The sequence below is a fragment of the Cyanistes caeruleus genome, chromosome 16, assembly GCF_971803275.1.
Source record: "Cyanistes caeruleus chromosome 16, bCyaCae1.hap1.1, whole genome shotgun sequence".
Classification (NCBI taxonomy): Eukaryota; Metazoa; Chordata; class Aves; order Passeriformes; family Paridae; genus Cyanistes; species Cyanistes caeruleus.
Window position 1 is genome coordinate 12,093,832 of NC_141716.1, and position 23,338 is coordinate 12,117,169.

Consider the following 23,338-nt stretch of genomic DNA (forward strand, 5'->3'; position numbering starts at 1 on the left):
ATGAACTGCAGCAGGTCTGGAGCTCTCAGGTCTATCTGTGTGCTGGGGACAGATTTTATCCAGCCCTTTGCCATAAAACATGCTCAGTAATCAGCAGAGATAATGTGAGAAGTAGCAGATGGGCTTTCCCAAGGAGCAGGCATGATTGATATGGGGTCTGGGAAGGGTGGGTGTGGAGCAGTAAGGAAATGAATAGTAACCTGCTCACTTCTGAACAGTGATTTCTGGGCTTGAATGCTCAGAGGTGTCAAGGTGCTCCTGGCTCAACCCAGCTGTGGGAAGTGGGAAAAGTGTAAAGAAATGGGGGCAAAAAGGGTAAAATTGGTTCCTGAGGTCACTGTCGCCCAACACCACTGGACTCTTGTGTAATGGTGACTGTCACCCAAAAATGTGCTTGCAAATACAAGGAAATTGCCCAAGAGGCTTCCATGTCCGAGGAGGGCCTGGCTGCTGTGGTTTGGAAACAGAGAAGGCTGAGAGCACCCACGGATTTGCCACCAGAGGCATCAAGTTGGCTTCTCGTGACAAAAAGGCAACTTGGCCATTCAAAGAAAGTTCAAGGGCCTCTCAAGGTTTATGTCTTTTTTAAAGGCTGATTTGATTACAGAAGAAATAAAATTTTGGTTCTTGGCTGCATGTCATTCCTTGCTTAGTCATCTCAGCATCCAGATACGTTGGAGCAACCATGCAATAACAGAGGTGAACCAAGACCAAGTGAGTAATGAAGAGCAAAGAGTGAAAGCAAAAGGCTGAGATAAAGGATAAAGTTCACAGGATGAATTAATGAATGATTTTCATAGAGAAATAGGATCTATACTCTCCAAGGAGATTACTCACCATGAACAATTTGATCAGCTCCAGCCTGAAGAGAGGAAAAGGGGAAGAATAAATAGTTCTTCTCCAAAAGGAAAGGCTATTAATACTGCAGTGTCTTAATGGCTCACACGAGGACCATTGTTATCAAGTGTATTTATTAATAGCCTGGATGCCTGAGCATTCATCTCAGTGCATGAGCAGTGAAAAGAAAATTTGTGGATAGATATAAAACTACATGAAATGGTCAAGTCTTGAAAGCTTGGGTAGGAAATTCCATGAGTTCCACGATGGGGCAGCGCAGTGGCTGAACGAATTTGGTGCATAAAAGGCAAAGTAATGGGAATTGGAAGGGACAATCTGGACTATTTATGCCCATTAATGGGTTCCAAATTGACTGTAACTGCCCAGTAGAAGCTCATCATCAATGTGAAATGTGATGGGAACATCTGCCTGGTGTGGTGTGCAGAAGCTGTTGAAGAGCAAACAAAATTTGTGAGCTAAGAAAGGGAACAGGGAAGAAATTAAATAAAGGTCCTGGAGGGTCACACTGCCAGAGACCTCTGTGCTTGGATGCTCATCCCCTGGTCCCTCAGCACTGTAAACCCACTGCTGTCACCTCCCCAGCTCAGAACAGCAGGAGCTTGGGGGAGACAGCCCCAAGGGAAAACTTTCCAAACCTCAGTCCACCAGTGTCTGGGAGAAGTCCCTGTTTTCCAGCCTTATCACAAGCATGTAATCACTGCCCTAAGGTCAGACTCCTCCTACAAAGGAGGATTATTCATAGAATCATTTAGGCTGGAAAAGACCTCCAAAATCATTGAGTCCAGCCATTAACCAGCACTGCCAAGCCCACCACTATCCCGTGACCCCAGGTGCAACACCTGCTCCTGGTGTTTCCCACCCTGACCTTCCATAAATGAGCTCAGGACAGCAGCCATCAGCCCTGTGCACTGTTAGTACCAAAACAACATCCAACATAGAGAGAACTACCCCGAGACCTCTTCCAGACTTGAAGGTTCTTCCCTCCCTCTTGCCACTGGCCCCAGGACCCAGCAATGTCCTACAGCAATCCAGTTTTCTTGTCTTCCTTTAACAGCACTAATTACCTGCTCACACACTGGGCTGAACCATTTTAATGTTTTAATCACACTTCCCCATGCTCTTTCCTTTGGAAAATGAGTACCTGTTGTGGGGAGGGAATTTTGTGATTCTTGCATAAAATCCCTCCCTGTGCAGCAGCAAATCCCAGGCTGTAGCATGGATCTTGTGTCTCACCCCTTTCCACGTGGATTCCTCCAGCACCTTGTCTGCTTCTGTCACTGCCCTCAGTGTTTTCACAAGTCTTTTCTTCCCCTCACCTCAGCCAACAATAAACTTCACATTTTCTGTAGGAGAAGAGGCTCTTCCCTCACCTGCCCTGACCCCTGATTGCCCTGGGGTTGCCTCCACACCCATGAGATGTGTTTGATTTGTGTGTTCACAGGTGTTGGGTGATTTGGATTATAAAACTTTACATACGATTTCATCCAACCCTGAACTCAACTGTTTGAGCACCTGTCAGCTCAGAAACTTCTCCAAGCTTCCTGCTTCAAAGTCTTCCCATTTCCTAAGCCTACCACGGTGGACATGGATGTTTGGCAGAGCATTTTCCTTGGAGTACATCTTGTCTTCAAACACCTTCCACGTAGTGCAGCACTTAGCACACGTCATGCAGCTCTCTTCAGCTGCTCCATGCACCAAGTTAAAATCCAATCTTATGCCAATTCCATAAACAAGCTTCCAGCTAGCATTTTCTCCCTAATGTCCTCTACTCCCTGCCTGGGCACTTAAAATCTTCCATTACTCTGCTCTTTCTACATATTTTATTGTTTGTTCCAATCATCTCACAGTCCAGTCTTTTTCTCCTGTAGAGGAAAGGAGAGATGGTTTTCCCATCTTCCCATTTATTGCATTTTTATCTCATAAAGTTTGTGCCTAAGCAAATACTCATGGTCAAATCCTTCAAGTAAAACTGATGTATATAAAATATTGTACAAGCAGCAGTGATAACTCCATTAAGGAAGGCCCCAAATCTGCATAATTCCACTGGCTTCTCTGGAGTAGGTCTTCATAGGAACCAGGGTAGAGGGAAAGTGTTTCCAGCACTGGCCACATTAGAAATTGCTATTTTCAGGTCCTATTAATAAGCTTGCAAAATGTTGTCCTTTGGGCTGAAATTGCCCATAATCAGCACCTATCCCACAGTGATTTCTCCCTTGTTTGGAAAGTTTGTGCAGAATTAGGAGATCTGCTTTTGAATACAGTTAAGAGGAATTTTTTTTTTTTAAGTCTTTCTGACCTTTTTTTCTTGGCAGCTTTACAGCTGAATTGGCTGTGGTTTGAAAGATGCAATTTGGCAGGAAAATAGCCCTCATTGGGGAGCAGTGCAGGGCTTTGTATTGCAGGAAATTGGGTTTGATTTGCCCATGCTACAAGTATTCAAAAATTGCAATCCGACCATATGCAGTGGAGGGCTTTTGCTAAGCTGATTAGAGGACATGGAGACCAGGGAATAGGAGCCTGCATGAGCCAGAGGAAAAGGGAGTTCCTGAGGGATGGACAAGGGGACCCCAGCGTGGTGGAGAGGGATGCTCAACTCCTTCCACCTTCAGCACAGAATCCCAGAATGGGTCAGGCTGGAAGGGACCACAGTGGGGTCATCTGGTGCCACCTCCCTGCTCAGGCAGGGCCATCCCAGAGCCCAGGGCACAGGATTGAGCCCAGATGGCTCTGGATTATCCCCAGGAGGAGACCCCACAGCCTCTATGGGCTCTGCCCAGGGCAGTAGTTCTGCTCCTGTGCAGGGGGAATTGCTGGGCTCAGCCCCTGCCTGTGGCTCTGGTGCCATTGCTGGGCCTGGGGCAGAGCCTGGGCCTGGAACAGAGCCTGGGCCTGGGGCAGAGCCTGGGCCTGGGGCATAGCCTGGGCCTGGGGCAGAGCCTGGGCCTGGGGCAGAGCCTGGGCCTGGGGCAGAGCCTGGGCCTGGAGCAGAGCCTGGGCCTGGAGCAGAGCCTGGGCCTGGGGCAGAGCCTGGGCCTGGGGCAGAGCCTGGGCTTGGGGCAGAGCCTGGGCCTGGAACAGAGCCTGGGCTTGGGGCAGAGCCTGGGCCTGGGGCAGAGCCTGGGCCTGGGGCAGAGCCTGGGCTTGGGGCAGAGCCTGGGCCTGCTCTGCCCTTCCGTGTGCCCAGGGATGGGCAGGGATGGACAGGGATGGACAGGGATGGGCAGGGATGGACAGGGACAGACAGGGACAGACAGGGACAGACAGGGATGGGCAGGGATGGACAAGGATGGACAGGGACACCCAGGGACAGCCAGGGACCCACAGGAACACCCAGGGACATCCAGGGACAGACAGGGACCCACAGGAACACCCAGGGACATCCAGGGCTGAGGGTCCCTCTCAGCTGGGGCTCCTCTCCAGGCTGAGCAGCCCCAGCTCCCTCAGCCTTTCCTGGGCACTGAGATGCTCCAGGCCCTTCCTCAGCTCCAGGAGCTCCTGTCCCTGCTGTGCTGAGGAGCCAGGGCTGGACACAGCACCCAGAGGTGCCTCCAGGGCAGGACACAGCACCCAGAGGTGCCTCCAGGGCTGGACACAGCACCCAGAGGTGCCTCCAGGGCAGGACACAGCACCCAGAGGTGCCTCCAGGGCTGGACACAGGGCAGGATCACATCCCTTAAAGCACAGCAAAAGCAGTGGCCCTCCAGGGCCCCAGCGTAGCCAGGGGTGCTGACCCCAGGGGGACACAGGCAGCAGCAGAGATGTCTTTTCCTGTGCTGGACACAGAGGGATGTCCAAGATGCAGTCACAGTGGTGGGGCTGTGTGTCACAGCCCTGACAGAGGGACAGAGCTCTCTGGGCACACACAGCAGACGCTCTGCAGAGGGCAGGAGCTGCTCCTTCGTGTGAGGCTGGGCTGGAGATGGGCACAAGCTGCCTTTAGGTCCTGATCCCCCAGCTCATAGCTGTGATTTGATTTTTTGTGTTGAACAGTCCGGTCTCTGCACCCCAATTCCAGTACAACCATGTTATTGCCATGCACAGGAGCCATCCTGCTATTTTCAGTGGCTTTTTCCTGCTTATTTGAGACCTTGTATGATTAGATCCATACTGCATGATGAAATAAAAATTTTCCCTAGACTGCCTTGAACACTGGGAAAACTGAGTCTGCAGCAATAAACAGAATCCATATTTCTAATCCATTTTGAACCGGAAAGGAGATTTTTCACAAACTTCCTCAGCTATGAAGATTCTCCAAATCCTCTTCAGTCCCTTTAAATATTAAATCATTCTCATGCACACACCAGGCACAGCCCATCTCAAAAAGCAGGAATACCAGCAAATCATATTCACATGCACATTCTTCAGAGCAGTTGTTAAACTTGTGGGTGAGCTGACTGAATTAGTGGAACAGAATATTTGACTAAAATAAAAATATCTTTGGGCCTGACAACTGGAAATCAGTTTGCAACAGTGATTTCTGATAGACAGTTGTACTGCATGAGCAAATTCCATGCTTTGGGAAAAAGAATCAAGAGGCAGGATGAATAAGAGGTACAGTTAATAATAACCAGGCATTGAAAAAATTATCCTTCTGAAACATGGTGCTGGCCATCCTGGACTGCTCTGCTCTCTTTGACCCAGAACTGTGTTTTCCTAGCAGAAGTAATTAGGTTTTAATTCAGATGTAGTTTCAACAGCCTTCTTTCAAGCTGGCTTGTAGCTTACTCTGAAAATCTCCCAGCTGAAACCAGAGTGTGGGGATAAACTAATGAGTGACCATATAAATATATCCACATAGAGGGAGGATTTGATTAAATTGAGTTCTTTGCATTACAAACACCTTCCACCAGTGATTTGCCAGGGAGATGAGGATGAGTTGTTGCAGGACGAGTTTATCTGATCCATGCCCTACCCATGGAGTTCATCATTCATGGCCACTCACTGAGATGTGCAATTCATACTTTTTTTTCATTCTGCTTACCAATACTTTCCTCCTTCTTTGCAGCAGGAGACCACACAAAGCACAAAGAGGGAGGCAGTGCTATTCCTGCCCCGCACTGCAGCACAAAACCCATTAATTGCACTTTTGGCAGTGAAGCCCAATGAGGTACGTGCATATAGGGCTCAGAGCTCTTTAAATATGCAGGAAATGTTCCCCTAACAAGCCTTCACTACTTGGGAGCTGCTCTGTGAAGTTCCAGTGACAGAGGAGTGGCTTTTCTGAATTCAGTGTCATTGGGATGGGTGATTGTGCTTGGGGCAAAGGTGGCAGCAGCTGGTTCAGCCATGTGAGGGCTGGGGCTGCTTTTTAATCCAGTTCTGAGGAAATCCTGCACTTCCAGGAGTACTGAATATAGTGGCAAGGAGGACACAATGCAAGGAGGATAATGTTATGCAGCTTGATATAACTCAATGAAAAACCCACTCCAGGACCCTCTGAGATTACACAGGTGGTCATTGAGCCCCTCCTGTTAATGCCCCGTGGCTTTGCTGTGTGGCTGCACTGCTACCATCTCACAGTGAATCAGATCCATGGTTCTCTTCTTTGGCAACCTCCTCCCCCGTGACACTGGACACGTGGAGACAAAGCTACAGCATCATTTCCTACCTCTCCACCTATATCCTTTAATTTGGACCTAAAGTTGTCTTTTACTACTTGTCCTCAGTCCTTGGGGCACAGATGAAGAGCCCCAAGCTGGGTTTCTGAGAGGAGGTAACTGGTGCTCACAGCAAGCAGGGGAAGAGGAGCTCAGATCACCCAGCCCAGCTTCCCATGGCCACGCTGTGCTTTGGAACCCAGATGTATTAAACAGAAGGTGGGCTCAGGAATGAAACAGCAGCTCTCAGGACCAGCTAATCCAGGTTATATCAAATTCAGAAATGGCTGCTGATCCAGAGGAACTGGAAAGAAGAGCCCTCAAGAGAGTGAATTTATATTCTGAGCTTTTGCTTCTCACTCACAGCTGTCTGAAAAACATCACTCCCCCCCGCCCTGAGCTACTCAATGAGAGGAGCACAAGGAGAAGGAACAGCTCAGATCTGGATGGGCTGTTTGTCAGGTATGAATTCTCTCATCCAGCCACTCTCACTTCTATTCAGCACATGTAATGAATGTCTGAAAAATCTGGAAATTTATGTTCAGATCAATGGGAGCTGATTAATTACCTAAGATGTATTCAGATAACAGAGTTGAGAGGAAAAGCAAAAGCAATGCTTTCAAAAATGCTCAATGAAGTAAACCAAGTACATTGCGAATATGTTTAAAGGATAAGTGCAAAGACGACCCAGGCAAGCGAGGAATCAAAGAAAGGAGACATCCAAAAGCCAGTCTTACAATCAACAACATAGACATGAAGAGAAAAGAAATCTCTAAAGCTATTAAAAATCTGGAAACCTATTAAAAATGGATTAAAAAAGGTACAAGGAAATCAAATCAAGAGACATGGAGTGGCACTTGCGAAAGGAACCTTTAACAGAGTGGAAAAATTACTCTGTGATCCAAGTGAATTTAAATAGTGGCTCCAGTCACGATGGAGAACAGCACTTTCTGATTTCACAGGCCAACAGCTAACAGATGGAATGTGGCTGTGCCTTCAGCCCATGGGAGCACTCCAGGGGGTTCATCCTGCCTGTCCAGCTATGGTGTCCCCACCTCAGCTGATCAGTGATTCCAGTGATATTTAAAAATCCAGGCTCTGCTCTGCCTCCTGCTCCAGCAGCAGCCAGCCCTGCCCATCTCAGAGGTTTGTTTGGAGTGGGAAGAGCACCAGACAGCCAGAGCAAGGCAAGGACAAGTGAGAGCTGCACCTGTCTCCCAACTCCTCCCTGCACAATTAACCCTCTCAACACCAGGAGCTGCCAGGGGCCCTGCAGAGATGTTGTGCCCAGCCTGCATTGCTGGACACAGCTCGGCACCATGAGGATTTAAGCTCTTTGTCAATGGAGCCGACTCTGAGCCATGCACATGGCAGAAAGCCGAGTCAATATTCACACAGAGAAAGCTCATGGGTTGATGTCCAGTCTCAAAGCACAGCCCTTCTGCAAAGAACTAACATTTTATCCAAGATGTGATGGGGAATCTCTTCTGCTGCAGCATCAGCTGCCTTCTAGAAACGCCACAGCCAAGCACCAATACCTGGAGTGAAAGCAGATCCTTGTGGAGGTTAGAATGGACTTTACCAGCTCTGCCCCTTCCAGGTAAATATTGCCCAGATTTGGCTTTCTTGCCTCTCCCAGATGATAATCTACTGGCAGCTCTAATTTTCCCCACTTTCTCTCAGTTTTATTTTGTCTGTGCAAATATCAACACTAACACCCAAAACATTACTTCAGTGGCAAAGGAATAATAAAGTTCCCACAAACCCGTTGATTTTCCTAAGAGAATCATGTGAAAGGTTGAACATTCAGAGATACCAGGGGCACGTGAGTGGTGACCATCATTGCTGCTCCTCCAGGAGAAGCAACAAGGCAAGTCTGACTGTGCTGCAGGAATGCTGAGCCACATCTTTCACCTCCTGCCCATCCCCTTCTTTCACATCCCCCTTCCCAAGCAGAGGATGAGAAAAGACCTCGAGCACCCACACCCCACAGCCCACCAGGAATGTCTCCATCTCTTATCCAAGCCAAGGTTTAGTTTCCTCCTTCCCCTCATCTTCAGAAGACTTTCCCAGATCATTCCTGCTCTTCTATTAAAAATCCTCTCATAACTTCCCAAATGCTTTCATGGCCCGCATGCTACATTTGTTCTTGTTCCAAGACAGTCCTTTAGCTTAAGTAGTTTTCTTCTTCCTCTGTTTTTTCCCCCTTCTCTCATTGCACACAGGTCTCTTTTGGTCATTGTTTGTTCCTCCCTCTCTCCAGGCAGATAAACTCAACCCCTTCCAGAGCCTTTCCTTGTCCCTTCCCATCCTTGTCCCCCCTTGAGGGGGGAGAGGTGTGCAGAGTTCCTGGCCACCCCTGGGCAGGGATGCACTACTCACACTCTCCCATTCCTACTGGGAAAACATTGCCTGGGATAAGCCTTTCCCAGAGCTGCACCATCCCCTGCCACAGATGAGAGGAAACAGCTTTCTCTCCTGCTCTGTCATTTCCAAGTGATGAGGCCCAAGCTCCAAGCAGAAGTTGTGTTATTACTCACAGCTCTGCACTTTGTACTATTTCATTTCATTCTGCTTCTATTACTTCCCTCATCAGGATCATCCAAGTGTTTTATTTGTTATATTTGATCCGATTTTCCATTTACCTTCGGGTCTTTAATTATTCTTTCCTTGCAAATTTATTCTGAGCCTTGCATCCCATTGATGTCTCTAGTTGCCTGGATCATTTATTTCTTTTTTAAAACAGGAGAACTGGGCTTGTCATTTTCTCTGCTCGACTTACGTATTAAAAATCCTGGAGAGTGGACTCATGATTTCATGTGCCAGTTCTTTTAGGAGTCTGGGTTGGATTATTTGTTCCCCCTGGCTTCAGTGCATTAAAGCTCTTTCAGTTTTGCTTTCACCTTGGATGCTGAAATTTCCATTTTTATAAGTCTCATGCCCATTACTGATTGTCACTCTGCCCTTGTGTCCTGCAGCAGCCTCTTTACTAAAAATTTAAGCAAAGTACTCATTTAAGAATTTTTTTTTCTGCAACTGCTTTTGTTTTTTTATTTCATCCATCTTGCTTTCTTGATTTGGCTGTGTTACTTAAGTTGTTTTTTTTTAAATTAAAATATATTTGTGATTTGTAACTCAGCTTGAGTTTTGGCAAGCCTCCTTTTAGTCTTGCAGGCTCTGCACTCTGAGGGAGTTTTTTGATTCATCTCTTCCTCTATCCCTTTCACGTTCTCATCCCACCCCTGCCGTGGCAGGGACACCTCCCACTGTCCCAGGCTGCTCCAAGCCCCATCCAGCCTGGCCTGGGACACTTCCAGGGATCCAGGGGCAGCCACAGCTGCTCTGGGCACCCTGTGCCAGGGCCTCAGCACTCTCTGAGTAAAGAATTTATTCCCACTATCCCATCCATCCCTGCCCTCTGGCAGTGGGAAGCCATTCCCTCTTGTCCTGTCACTCCAGACCCTTGTCCCAGGTCCCTCTCCAGCTCTCCTGGAGCCCTATGAGGCTCTGAAAGGTCTAAAGTGTCCCTGTAACTTTCTCTTCTCCAGTGTCAGGAACATTTGCCATAAATTTGATGGAAGAACCTCTGTTCCCAGGGTCTGCAGGTGACCACGGCCCCTCTCCCCCAGGAATACTCTATACTCTATTTTTAACATCACTGGGTAGCTGAAGAAAAAGCAGACAGATTCCCTTCTTCTGTTCTTATTTTGTAACAATAAGAACAAACTTGTTCCCCCCCTCACCCAACAGCAAAATCTTAGGGCAACATTAAAATAAAAATCAAAACAAGAAACTTTTCTGAGAAATCAGCAACCTTTTCCCCTCCACACGTGGTTCCTGTGGTTGGAGTATTATTTAAAAGAGCTTAGGTTACTGATATTGCAATTTAGATTTGACCAAAAAAAAATCCTTCTGCCAAAAGCTGAGGTTTGTTTTCTGCATTTCTTCTAGCTGAAGATTCCTCAGGTGCCTGCAAGTGCAGTATCTCTGGATGGGCTCTAAATAGCCCAACCAAAGAAAGAAAAAGCAGTTTTAAGTAAGTTTTAAGGGGACCAGTGTCAGAGAAGAGAGCCTGGAGAGTCTTGTTCCACACAAAGATATTCTGCAGCAAAATGGGGCATCCTACACCAGCCATCCTCATCTTCTCTTTTGTTTGAGAGATGTTTCTCATCTTGGTTGTTGGTTTTTTGTTTTTTTTTGTTTTGTGGTTTTTTTTTTTTGGTTGGTTGGTTTGATTTGGTTTGGTTTTATTTGGATTCATTATTTCACTGAAATATTAATGCTGGGAGAGACAGCAGGGTCCACTCATTCTTAGTGTCCAGTGGAAAGCATTTCTCATGCCAGGGAAAAGTGTTGACATGTCAAAGACTTTCCCAGTTTATACTGAGATGAAACCATTTTAGAAACCACTCTTTTTAAAAAGAAGAAAGCATGATACCCCTGAGTTCAGGGCCACACAAACCTGGACCCAGCTCTGGCTTTTCCTTGAGCTAATCTAGCACCTCATGTCCATCCCAGTCCCATGTTCCCTCAGGATTCTGCTGTCCCCAATGATTTTTAGATGTTCCAGGAGGGGCAGGAGTCTCCTCGTGTCACACAGAGCCAGGGGAGCAGAGCTGGGGGTGACACCAAGGGAAGAGTGAATTGCAGAGGGTGTGGGACAGGGATGGATGGGAACAGGCAGCTCAGGGAGAAGGGGAGACTGTGGGAGCAGCAGAAAGGGGTAGGGGAGGATCATATCAATAGAGAAACACATGAACTTGCCATCTCTGGTGCCCAGAGATTCCCCAGCTCTTGATTTTCCATATGGGGGACCCTCACTGAGGATCTGGGGGTCCAGTCCAACCCCAGCACTGCTGATGGTCCTCAGGGTCCCCTGCTGCTGCCTCCTGCCAGATCCATCCTGCAGATCCCTCTGTGGATTTCCCAAAGGCTGAGCCCAGCCCATGGCACAAAGCTGCCAGGACATCATAAATCTCTGTCTTTGGAACAACGAGTCAGCTCTGCTGCAAAAGGGAGCAGAAATCAGTTCTTGAAATGCATTTGGTTGAGAAAAGAGTTCTAGTCTTTGTTTGAACTGTTAACTTCCTTCACAGTGAAATAATTCCTTTACTAATGAGGTCCAGCCCAACTTAAGAAAAGAAAGTGAGTTCATTCAGCATTTGTTATTCCTCTGATTAACCAAAAATGTGATTTTAGGCAGCGATTTTTCCCTATCACACCTCCCAGATGCAATTATTTGCCACGCAATACAAGCTTTTTCTGATGAAATCCATCATGCACTAATAAAGACTGGATTGGCCTTGACAACACCAGCTTCTGCTCCAATTCATGCAGAAGCTACCAGAGAATGATGTTAGGAGCACAGGGAAGTTTTGTGGGCGCTGTTGGTGGAGCCTGTGGCACCCCTTTGTGTGGGATTTTCCGCAGGCTGCATTAGTGCCAACTCAAGGCTCCATCTGAGAACTCATCACTCTCTAATTTACTGCAGGTCCTGCCATAAATAATGCATCCAGTGGGGAGCTGAGCAGCCCTTAGTGGAGTAATGCACTCAGGCTTCTTCCTCCCACAGAGGGCAAACCTCATGTCTGTGCAGGAGAACTTTTCCAAACCACCTCAGTGACTTAGGCTAGGATAGGAAAGACTCTGGGATTTAGATCTTACATCTCAGTCAAGATATTTATATCTCTGTCAGGCTATTCCTTCCTTTATTTTCAAGAAATGCTGGCTGAAAAGCAGAAAGCAGGCAAAAGATCTGTTTAGATCTTCCATGGGTGTGAGACGTGGGGTTTTCCAGTCACTCCAGTGAGGACCAGCAGTGGAGGGGAGGACAAGAATGGTCACAGCTGCTCTGTCCCCAGAGAGCCTCAGGGCAGCAGCAGGCTGCTCTTGGCAGGGATGGAGATGAGGACTCATCACAGCCTTAGTCTGACACCTGCAAGATGTCAAAGTCAAAACTGGCTTGGAGAAATGGGGTCAGAAGATTTGCTAAAAATCCATTTGAACGCCTTCTTTTCCCATCCAGGAGGATCCAGGTGATCCAGTCTTCCTGTGTAGTGAGGATGAAACCTGGAGATCCTCCCACAGAGCTGTGCAGTCTGTGTCTCTCCAGGTTTGCAGCACAGGGGCGGTTTTAGTGACAGACTGGATATTTTTGGTGTCTGTTCCACCTCTTCTCTCTCAAGAATCTGAAGACATCTTGGCTGACACCTTCCCTGCCTTGGGTGTTGTTTTGTTTTATTTTTTCCCTCCTTATTCTTTCAGTTAACCCCCTCTTGTGTCCCCTTACAAAACCCTGATGGAGCTTTGGCCTTTCTACCCACAAACATGCCACAGCTGTGTGGGGTTTGTACAGTTCAAGATGAATAATGGAGATTCCTTGGAGATTTCATGCCTTTCCTTCCCTTCACTGGCATTTCAAATTTCTTGCAGCCTTCCAGTCTCTGACATGACAAGCTCTCTTGCTGCCTGTTTCACTGGGGGCTGTTTTGGCCTCAAGTCCCCTCATGTCCCTCACAAGGGTGGTTTGTTCTTTCTGTTCACAAAGTTTCCATGGGGAAGAAGAGGCATTTCCCCAGACCAGGGACCAGTTGTGGATGTGAGGACCCTGACACCTTCAGAGTGTCCCCAGGGTGTGGAGGCTTCTTCTGGGGAGTGAGCCGAAAAAGCAGATCAAGCGAGTTCTGTTGCGTGCTCTACTTTGCCTTCACCCAGGAAGGTGCTGTACCCATGCCTGGGTATGGAGCAGGGATGTGCTGCTGAAGGTACCACGTGCCCAGGGATGATGTTGGTGGCATTCTTGGACAGAGATCCTCAAACCAGAATCATTTTTGCCCAACATGGGCTGTAGGGGTGAAACAAGGCCATGCCCACACCCAGTGAGGCAGAGCCTGAAGGCCAGTCAGACATTCAGAAGCTGATTTTTGACAGCTGCTCTGACAAAAACCCTTCAAACTCTCCTAAAAACTACCATAAAGTTGGTGTAGCTCCTTGGGACCCTTGAGATGTGTTCTCCTGTTTGTATGACAGAGAGTTTAACAAAAAAACATCTCCACAGGCCCTGAGAAGCAGCCCCTGGAGGTTGCCCTTGGGGTCTAGTTTGAGATCATCAAACATCAGGGGCACCCTCAGCTGCCCCCTTCAGGCTCCACACACTCTCCCACCTTGCCCATGGCTCTGCTGCCCCACAGACCCCCCATCCCCAAGGCTGAGCCCTCCAGCTGGGGCTGTGGGGCAGGGTCCCACTCTGGGACCAACTGGTATCAAAATTCAGCCACTGGAAACTTGGGTTGGAATCAAATCCCTGGTTACACCATGAGAGCCTCCAGCTTATTAAGCACGGAAGGAGCATCCCAGCTTTGTTTGAGAGGGGATTTAGGAAATGTAGCAAGCTGTTTTGCTGTTAGATGCTGAAAGGGGAAGAACAGAGCTGTAGTAGTTGTGTTGGTTGTTTTTTTTATTTTTTCCTGCGTCCCTTTTTATCTTTTGGCAGCCCTTTGTACAATTAAATAGCTCCACGGGGATGCCATATGTTGCCAATAGTTTTACACTTCTCAGTAGTGGGAGGCTGGAACTCTTTCCAAATTGACATGATAGGAACCCATTACAAAATCCTTCCCTAACAGGAATGGCTAAATGTTCTGTCAAGGAACTGAATTAAAAATAGACCAAGTGCTATTGTTATCTCCCCTAAAGAATGCACTTGGCATCACCCACGACGTGGTACAGCTGGTGGTACATCTCTGCTCCTGGGAGCCCCAGCAGGAGCCTGGAGGGCTGTAAGGGGTGAGGGGCAGGGCTGGGGCCATAGCCCATGGGCAGAGGGGTGGGTTTGGGACCTGCCTGCCCTCCCCCACAGCAGCTGAACAATGTGGTCCTGCCAGACCCGCTGCCCTGGGCAATGTCCCAGAGATGTCCCTGCCTGCCACCATGGGGGACACCACAGCAGGACCTCATGGGACTGTCTGCACTTGCCTAAGCTCCAGGACCCTCCAGATAAGCTTTTTCCTGGTGTGCTGGAGCACAATGTCACCCAAGTGCTCTTTGGCTCAAAGCTGGGAAGTGTCAAATCTACTTCAGTGCTGTCTGCTGGTCCAGCACACTAAATCTGCTCCAGATGGATTTTACTTCCCTGGGAGGGTGGGGAGGCCCTGGCACAGGGTGCCCAGAGCAGCTGTGGCTGCCCCTGGATCCCCAGAAGTGTCCAAGGCCAGGTTGGACAGGGCTTGGAGCAACCCGGGTGTCCCTGCCCATGGCATTTAAGGTCCTTTCCAACCCAAACCACTCTGTGATTCTACAATTCTATTAATTTATTTCCTCACAATTTGATGCCTTCATGAAAATAGACATTTTTGTCCTCCCCCATCTCCCCCTTATCTTTGACTTGTTCTTTATTTGTTTGCTCAGTGACTCCTCTCTGCAGGGCTGGCTCTGCTGTGGGACCCATGGTGACACATCCAGCACACAGCTGTGGGCGGTGCAAGGAGGATCTCTTAATAACTTGATAACAGCTATTAAGTAAATACCACATACTGGAACAAAATGCTTCACTTCAACCTCAAACAGGGTGGGGTTAACTACCAGAACTGAGTTGTTTACCTTGGGCTGAAACGCCTGAGTAGGGGGACTTTGAAAATCTGCTCCCATGAATTACTGGTTTCCACAAGGGCTTCTGTTCCATGGTAGTGACAGCTTAAATAAGCAGAAGGATTTTCTTTTTGTCTCAGTTATGACTCTCCTACAATCACAGAGAATCATTCACACAATCAAAAATTGCCAGTGTGCCAGGTACTACAATTGCAGTCAGAGCTGCCCCTTTATTTACTCTGATGCTGTGCTGATATTGAGTTAGATTAAAAAAAAACACAGATTAAAAAAAACCTCTGTGATTCTTACTTGAAGTTTGTACTGAGAAACAATAAACCAGCAGCAAAATAACCAGGTGGCAATGTTGGGTCAGGGCGAATTGATCTGGTTTTGTTGCCTGTTGCCTTGCAGTGAGCCATGCCATGGGATGAACCTGCTCTGGGGCTGTGTTTGTGGAGCCTGTGCTGGGCACAGGGGAGCTCTGCTGAGAGGAAAGGTGTGTTAACCTGACTGCACAACATCTTAATGGGGTTTGGACACCTCTGTGAGCCCAGTGAGCAGGTGTCTGTGCTTCCAGACCTCTGTAGGTCTCTCTGGAGCCGTGGCCAGGGGCCAGATGCATGGGTGTGAAATACAACCAGTGGCCTCCATGTGATTCAGACACCTGGGCTATTAGAGGGTCAGTTGCCAAAACGAGGGATTTCTTCTGAAAAATCCCCCAGAGTTCAGTACCTGGTGGGGTAGAGCATCTCCAGAACTATGCTATAGCAATGCCAGTTGGATAAATTAAAAGTTAGAGGACAATATGCTCCATTTTTTCCTTTTTCCTTTTTTCCGTTGGGGTCACTTGATCAGACGCCACCTCAGCTCCTTCTCCTCCATGCATCCCACCACGACAGCCCACAGCTACAGGGAGGGCTGGTCCCCAACCTGTCCCCAACCTGTCCCCCTACTGCAGCTCTCCATGGAGCCTCTGAGGGCTGAGGAGGCCTTTGGGTCACCCATTTCTGGGGAGGGCCTTGGGTGGGAGCAGGTATGGACCCACCTGGCCCTGAGCCAAGTCCAAGCCAACATTTTGCCTTCCAGACAGGAGTAAGTGTCTGTAGGCTGGAGTAAATCAGCATTTCATCCTCTGAGGCCAAATCCAGCCTCAGGCAGGTGGAGGATTTCAGGTGCCCTCACGGAGGAGCCTGGACCTGGCTGCTCTGGCTCCCTCTGTGATGCTGCCAAATTTGAGCTGGGCAGAACTGAGCTCTTGAAGGGCTGCACAGAATTGGAGTGACTTCCCCCTCTTCTCCTTTCTGGGCCCTGAGTGTGGCCAAACATGGGAGGATCAAGCTGCCCCTGGAGGAGGGAGACCCGTTGTGCCTTTCCTGGGATGTGCAGAGCTGCTGGGATCTTGGAGGGGCTGTGGGGGAAACCTGAGCTGTCTCATGCAGGAGCTCAGGCTGGATCATCGAGTCCTGTCTCCTGTGAAGCTCAATGAATCTAGAAAACCATCTCCCCTTGTCATCTGTGCTAAGAGATTCACAGCACCTGCACAAAAGTGCTTTTATGTCTGCTTCATGCATATTGAGAGTTGACATTAGAAGAGGGGGGAAGAAAGAACAATCCATTAGGCTCTGTGCACTAAATCCTAGATTTCAAACTGACACATCTAAAAATACCCATGATATGAAAGCAGATACAGCATGATAATTATATGCTGCAGGTCTATTGTACCACGGTGTTCTATATGGGATTCCAGGAGCAAACCAGCCTGGTTCAAATGAGGAACCTTGCTGCTGGATGGATTAATATCAGCAGCAGCTAAAAAGCTCCAGACCCTGGACCAGGGCTCTTCAGTGCTGGGAGCTGGCACTGGGTGCCTCTTCCTTGCCTAGGTTTGATTAATTTCTTTCAAGAATCCTTTGGTGGCTGGCCTGAAACCACCAATCATTTTCTTGGGAGAAGTGGTGAGCATCTGTGCCTTCCCACTTTCTGGAGAGATTTCTTATGTCCTTGGATGTGGTAGAAAGAATGTGTCATGGAACTACTGACCTCAGGTTGGCATGGGGGAGCCACCCAGGCTCTGAATCATATAACCATGGCAAAGGATGAATTTTGTGTGTTTCTGGCAATTTCCTGTAGTTAAAAACGTCAGTGAAAATTAAGATTAAATTGTAGTCTCATTAGTTAATGATTTAATTTTATATAAATAGAACCAGTAAATCATGTTCATTATTGCATAATAACAAAATAATGTGTTTGTTTGTGTTGAAAATTATCTCCCATCCGTATCTCTGCATATGAAGCATCTCCCAGCTTTCCCACTCTGACTCAGTGACAACACGGGACAGATTTGCCTAAAAATCAAGTCTGCTGCTAGAAGTCTGCTGTCTGCCTGAGGAAACATGGAATATCCTTTTCATCCAGGCAAAACAGCAAAGGATTGGTTTGGAACCAACTATTGAGGGAGCAGGAAGGAGGACAGACCCATGCTGCAAAGTCCCTGGTGTCACCCGAGTGTCCCTGGTGCTGGGACCTGTGCTGGCATTTTGCAATTTGCAATGATTCTGAAAGCCAAATCCTGGTCAAGTGGGGTTGAAGAAGGTCCCATTCCCTTTGTAAAGGTTTTTTGGGAACCTCTGGCTGGCTCTGCCAGCCTCACCTTCCAAGTGGCCTGGTCACTGTGATGATAGCTGTGGGTTTAGCTGGTGGAGCCGGCTGGGATCCTCCAGATGAAAGACTCTATAAAAAGGCAAGTTATTCCCTGTAATTTAAAAGTATTGCCAACCCCAAATGTTAAAAACTTCTGAGGTTCCCAAACCATGAAACCAGCCAAACTGTCATGAGGTTTTCACTTTTAATTGGAAATCCTTCTTATTTTCCTTCTGGTTTTTGAGTCTGGGTTTGGGACCTGTTCTCATTTGCAGTGAAAAGTCACGACGAAGCACAAAAATCTCTGGGTTTCAGAAGCGAAACCCAAATATCTCTCCATCACGTGTCCCATTTAGAGATGGGGTTTCTAAAATGTCAAAAGAGGGGGGAGCATCCTGACAACAGCCCCAGAGTGGAGCAGGTGCCCCTTTGCTTCCCGTGCGTGTCTCACACGCCTCCCCGCAGCTCTGCCCCCCTTCCAACCACTTCCAGAGGGGAACACGGACCCCCAAGGCAGCCTTGTCCTTTGCCAGGGAGAGCCAGGGCAGCTCTGTGGGAGGAAATCACTCCTCCTGCTCTCTGAGAAAACCACGTGTGTTGAAGTGGGTCAGAGAGAGCTGTGAAGTTCACACGTCCCTGCTGTGAGAGCAGGGGATGTGTGACAGGGAAGGTGCGGATCTCACCTCTGGTGCTGAGCTCTGCTGCCAGCAGAGGTGCCAGGACAGGGGATGTGATTGATACTGGTGCTCAATGCCAGAATTGCTAGAAACCCCTCAGGAAGAGCCTCAGAGGGAGGTGATTGGTTTTTGGAATTGCTTGTTGCCTAGCAGGGATGGTCTCTCCAGTGTCCATCCCTCTCCTGGCAGTCACTTCTCCGTGTTTTAGGGGCACTAAAAACAAACACCACCCAACCACGGTGTTTCAGAACTGAGCTTTGAGCCTCTTTGTGTCTCTTCCTGTGCTCAAACCACAGGTCAGGCTCTCAGCTGTGCTTCAGGAGACAAGCAGAGGTTTGCTCCCACAGACCCACCAGCTGGGACGTACAAGCAAGGGTTACAGTCCCCTGCCAGGGAACTGAGCCTGGCTCACATCCCTTTCCTCAGGAAATGTGGGAAAGCAGGTGCCAGCTCTCCTGAATCCTTGTTTCTAGCAGTAACTCCTGCATGAGGCACGGCCACGTGGCTGGGATGAGTATGTGGTGGGAGCATGAGTCGAAAATGGAACCTTCAGGCGCTGAGATGGGCAGTGCCACATTCCCAGCGATGAAAGGACTGGAATGGGATCCCCCAATGTGCTGTGGGACAAGCTGCACCTCCGTGCCTCATCTTCCCCCTCTGCTGCTTCTGGAGACAGGGCTCTGACAGGCATTCCTGGGAAAGGCTGGATGAAAGGCAGGAGTAGCAAACCTGAGAGGACAAAACAAGCCCAGATTAGTTCAGGAACTCCCCTGGCAGCACCAGGACCTGCAGACAGCTCTCTAAGGCAGGCAGCCATGGCCCTGGGGATGGGATGCCTCGGCCTTTGGGGCTCCTTTACCATTACAGCTCTTTCTGTCAGGCTGCTTCAGCATCTGCCCAGAGCAATGAGGATTTTTCCCCAACAGAGACCCTTTCTCTGAGCACTGACAAGTCCCAGGCCTTGAAGGAGGAGTCAGAGAACAAAAGGCTACGAGGTGGGTGAAGGCAAAACACAATTTCAGTGACTGTATAACCCTAGCTCTCTCCATATGTGTTTTTTCTTGCTTTTCCTCCCAGGTTTCAAGAATCTATTACAACAGTTTTTCCACTGAAACATCTATCCTGGCAGAAACCTGACTTTAGATACCATTATTTGTACAATTTCCTAAGAATACACACTGCTGTAAGGACTTCCCCACTTGTTTAAGGTCACTGACTCTGCAGTGCATCTCCCTGCCAGTACCAGGTGCATGTGTAACACAGAGAGAGAAATTCTCAGGAGCTTTGAAATCAGTCCTACCAGGAAATTAGGACAAAGGGAGATTCTTCACCTTTATTTTTCAGAGAGAAGAAAGAAGTTGCAAAGCAGGAAGAGAAAAGGAGTGGTGTGAGTAGCAGAAAAGGAAAAATAATAAGGGGGAAAAAAATAAAAAGTGCATAGAGAAGGAAGAGAAGAAGGGGTAAAGGTGGGGGAAGGGAAAGCCACCTGTCCCCGTGGGTGGTGCTGGGGCTCTGTTACTCGATGGCTCTGCAGCAGGTGCTGCTTTGATCCCACATCCTGCCCTGCTCCGCAATAACGGCCTGGGGACCCCTGCCAAGGCCTCATCCAGGAGTTTATGGCCCCTTCCTGCCTCCAAAGGATCTCTGGGTGTGCAGCCCCAGGTACACCTTGTTTGTAAACCACCTGTGAGGACAGAGGTGTGCCGTTCTCCTGTGCTCGGGCTGGGAAAGGAGGGAAATGTGGGAGATAAATGGAATAAAAATACCCTGTGGGTAAACTCCAGAAATCCCATGTAGCTTGGCTTGCTTTTTATAGGATTAGCTATTCCTCTGCATCATCACACAGGGATAGATGTGTCAAACGAGCACAGATTACTGTCGCTATTAAGGTCACCTGCAGGAGCTACTCCGGATTCCCTCTGATAGCACAAACCCCGAGCCTATTCAAGCAACATAAAGTAAGGACAGGCTGTGACAAATTTCTAAGCTACTTCCCCAGCGTTTATCCCACCTCAGCCATGAATCCCCTGATTCAGTGTGCTGAGCACACGGAGCAGGGGCTGCCAGGGTGGGCACGGCCAACATTAGGGAAAATCTGGCGTCTCCGGTGTTTGCCGACGGCAATGGAAATTATATTTGTTTTCTGATAAAAAGGTTGGAACTTTGCTCTTTCATAAGGTACTTTTAAAAGCAGGTACTCTGGGGAGGGATTTAACTCCTTCCAATAAGCTCTGTCCCTGCCCCTGCCCACAGAGATGACATAAAACCTCGTGAAGCTCCTGAATACTCAAAGACATCCAGATGCCCTGGTTGAGGGGAAGGAAGGTCCATCCCAAATGAAAGCCCATCCCAAATGAAAGTCAGTACAGCTGAAGCTTTTAGGAATCTGGCAATGACTGTGTCTCACGAAGCATCTCATCCCTGAGAAAAGTGCTGATGGGCCTGGTGGCTCTCTCTGCTCTCACATCTCCGCAGTGGCAGAAGGATCCTGGAAAAACCATTTGGGATGCAAAGCCCAGCCCCACGTGGGGACCGGTTCCCTGGTGATTCACATGCTACGGGGGGAGTGGTGGTCCCCAAACCACTTCCTTTGGCTGAGGCACCAACGAGTTTATCAGAGAAAATCGACTAGGAAAGGATTATATTGGTGAGCAGTCTTTGCCAAATGACAGAAAAGAGATGGTGATTCATTTCAGGGGGTAACTGTAGTTCAGAGCTCCTCAGAAAAGGTTAACTACTTGTGACAATATGCCCAGAAATAATTTATTTGGCAGTGGATGAGAAAAGATTGAAAAAAAAAAGTTGAATAAACTATTTTTGGATAGTGCTGGTGAGCCAGGACCAAGGAGCAGAACATACAGATGGGTCCATGCAGCCAAACCCTGATGGGGTGGTGGGTCCCACACGCACCTGCACCCACAGAACATTGCAGGGACAAGCAGGAGCTGGCCCTGCCTGGATCCTTGTCCCTGGAGTGCCCAGCCCTGTCTCCCTCCCACCCTCAGTCTCCCCGAGTTTCCATGCTCTGTGGTGGGCACAGGGCCAGTTTGCTGGAGGAGCCTTGGAGAAAAAACCCTTTGGTCAAGGGGTAAAATTCCTTGGGAAGTGAGAGCTGTCATGCCAAGCAGCAGCAGAGCCAGAGCAAGAACCCCCTGATTAGTATTCCTAGAGCTCTGCACTTTTTCAGGAGAGAAGCACCTACATTTAGCAGCCAGAGTAAATATCAGGCCTTAATATTGTGTGTTAATAGACTCGCTTCTGCAGCTACTGATGACTGTAGTTTTGGAAAATTTATTGTTGCTATAAAACGAGTCTCTCTCTCTCTCTCTTCCCTCTCCCTCTCTCTTCTGCTAATTGACAAAGAGGCCCAGTAATTAAAGGACAATAAAAGTTTTCCAGTAATTAGTTTCTGTTGTTTGGTTACAGGCCATCAATTGTTCTTTAATAATACCAATCGTTAGCATGCAGTAGTCAGTGGGCTCTCAAAGGCTTCTGGGGCACAACCACTTACCAACACTACACATTCCATTCCCATGAGGGCATCCTGCATCCAGCGGGAGATTAACCCTCTCCTAGGATGAAGCACTCCTACCCTGCCTTCGTGTTTTGGGGTAAACAGCTCACATAGCTAATGACCAGGAGATGGCAATTAGGGGAAGGTAATTATCTGTACCTGGGGAGGAGCAGGGGGTAGAGCAGCTCACATGGCTGTGGGGCAGGGCTCTGGCAGCCTGGGGTTCTGCCTCTGGTGGGAGGCTGCCCTTCAGGACGCCCTGCCCTGCTAAAATTGGTGGCAAAATATTCTTTTCAGGGTCTGATTTTGCAGAGGGGCGTTCCCACTTCATTTCAGCAGGATTAAAGGATGAAGTACTTGTGGGGGTTCTATAAGGAAGATGGGGACAAACTTTTTGGCAGGGGCTGTTGAAGTAGGACAAGGGGCAGTGGTTTTAAACTAAAAGAGGGTCAATTTGAGCTGGATATAAGGAAGGGATTTTTTTACAGTGAGAGTGGTAAAACTCAGGCACAGGGTGCCCAAAGAAGCTGTGGCTGCCCCATCCCTGGCCGTGCCCAAGGCCAGGCTGGACAGGACTTGGAGCAACCTGGGACAGTGGAAGGTGTCCCTGCCATGGCAGGGGGTGGAATGGGATGAGTTTTAAGGACCCTTCCAAGCCAAACCACTCTGGGATTAAGTGACCATATAGGCAATAAATCCCAGTTTCATATCTGCCTCCCTGAATGTTGCATTTTAAGCTTGAGGCTGAGCTTGTTTGTGAGATTTGGCACCCATCTAGTGCAGGCTGCAGACTGCATTCCCTGTTGGCCTCTTTTCCCTTGCTGGACCCAGCTGAAGCTGAAATGAGAGCAGATCCAGAGAGGCAGTTTCCAGGAGAGACCTCAGCCTGCAAAGATGTCAGGCTCTGATCATCCTACATCAAACTTTACTGTAGGATGAGATGCTAGTGTAGAATAGGTGCCGAGGATTCCCTGATGGTGGAAGATCCCACGTGCAGGAGATATTGCCCCTGACAGCTCCTCCTCTCTACAGATGGTGCAGGTACCTCAGCAGGCCTGGGTGTCCAGCCTGGACTGAGATCCCAGCCAAGCTCCTACCACTCACCTGCCTAATTTTGGGACAGATGAATTTGAGGGAAGTATTTAACAGGCAAAGAAGAAAGTAAATCCTTCCCTTCCACAAGGTTTTTCACAGGCACCCTATTTATACACCTGACTCTCAGTTCATTTGAAAGCTGTCTCTCAAATTAAATCCTTCTTTGGTTCTGTGAATGCTGACAATCTCCACTGGTGTTGCTGGTTTTTTTCATCACAAGAATCCTTTGGAAGCTGTGGTTCCTGGAGCTGGGCCCTGCCCAGCAGTGTCAGCCACCAATTAAAAAATAAACCTCAGCATTGCAGAGCAAAGGTTTCAAATATGATCCTCAAAATTCAGAAAGAAAACTTAAAGCCCCTTCCCATCCTTTA

General features: G+C 48.5%; 1 protein-coding gene across 1 annotated transcript; it reads left to right on the forward strand.

Moving 5' to 3' along the window:
• The first annotated feature begins 3,999 nt into the window (after nt 1–3,999).
• LOC111938337 (uncharacterized) lies at nt 4,000–21,760 on the forward strand. The gene is made up of 6 exons (XM_086852784.1): nt 4,000–5,409; nt 5,864–8,055; nt 15,453–15,537; nt 19,239–19,353; nt 19,703–19,745; nt 20,612–21,760. Exons 2-6 carry the CDS (start codon nt 8,027–8,029, stop codon nt 20,670–20,672), a joined length of 333 nt encoding a protein of 110 aa, XP_086708910.1. The 5' UTR covers nt 4,000–5,409; nt 5,864–8,026; the 3' UTR covers nt 20,673–21,760.
• The last annotated feature ends 1,578 nt before the right edge of the window (nt 21,761–23,338 follow it).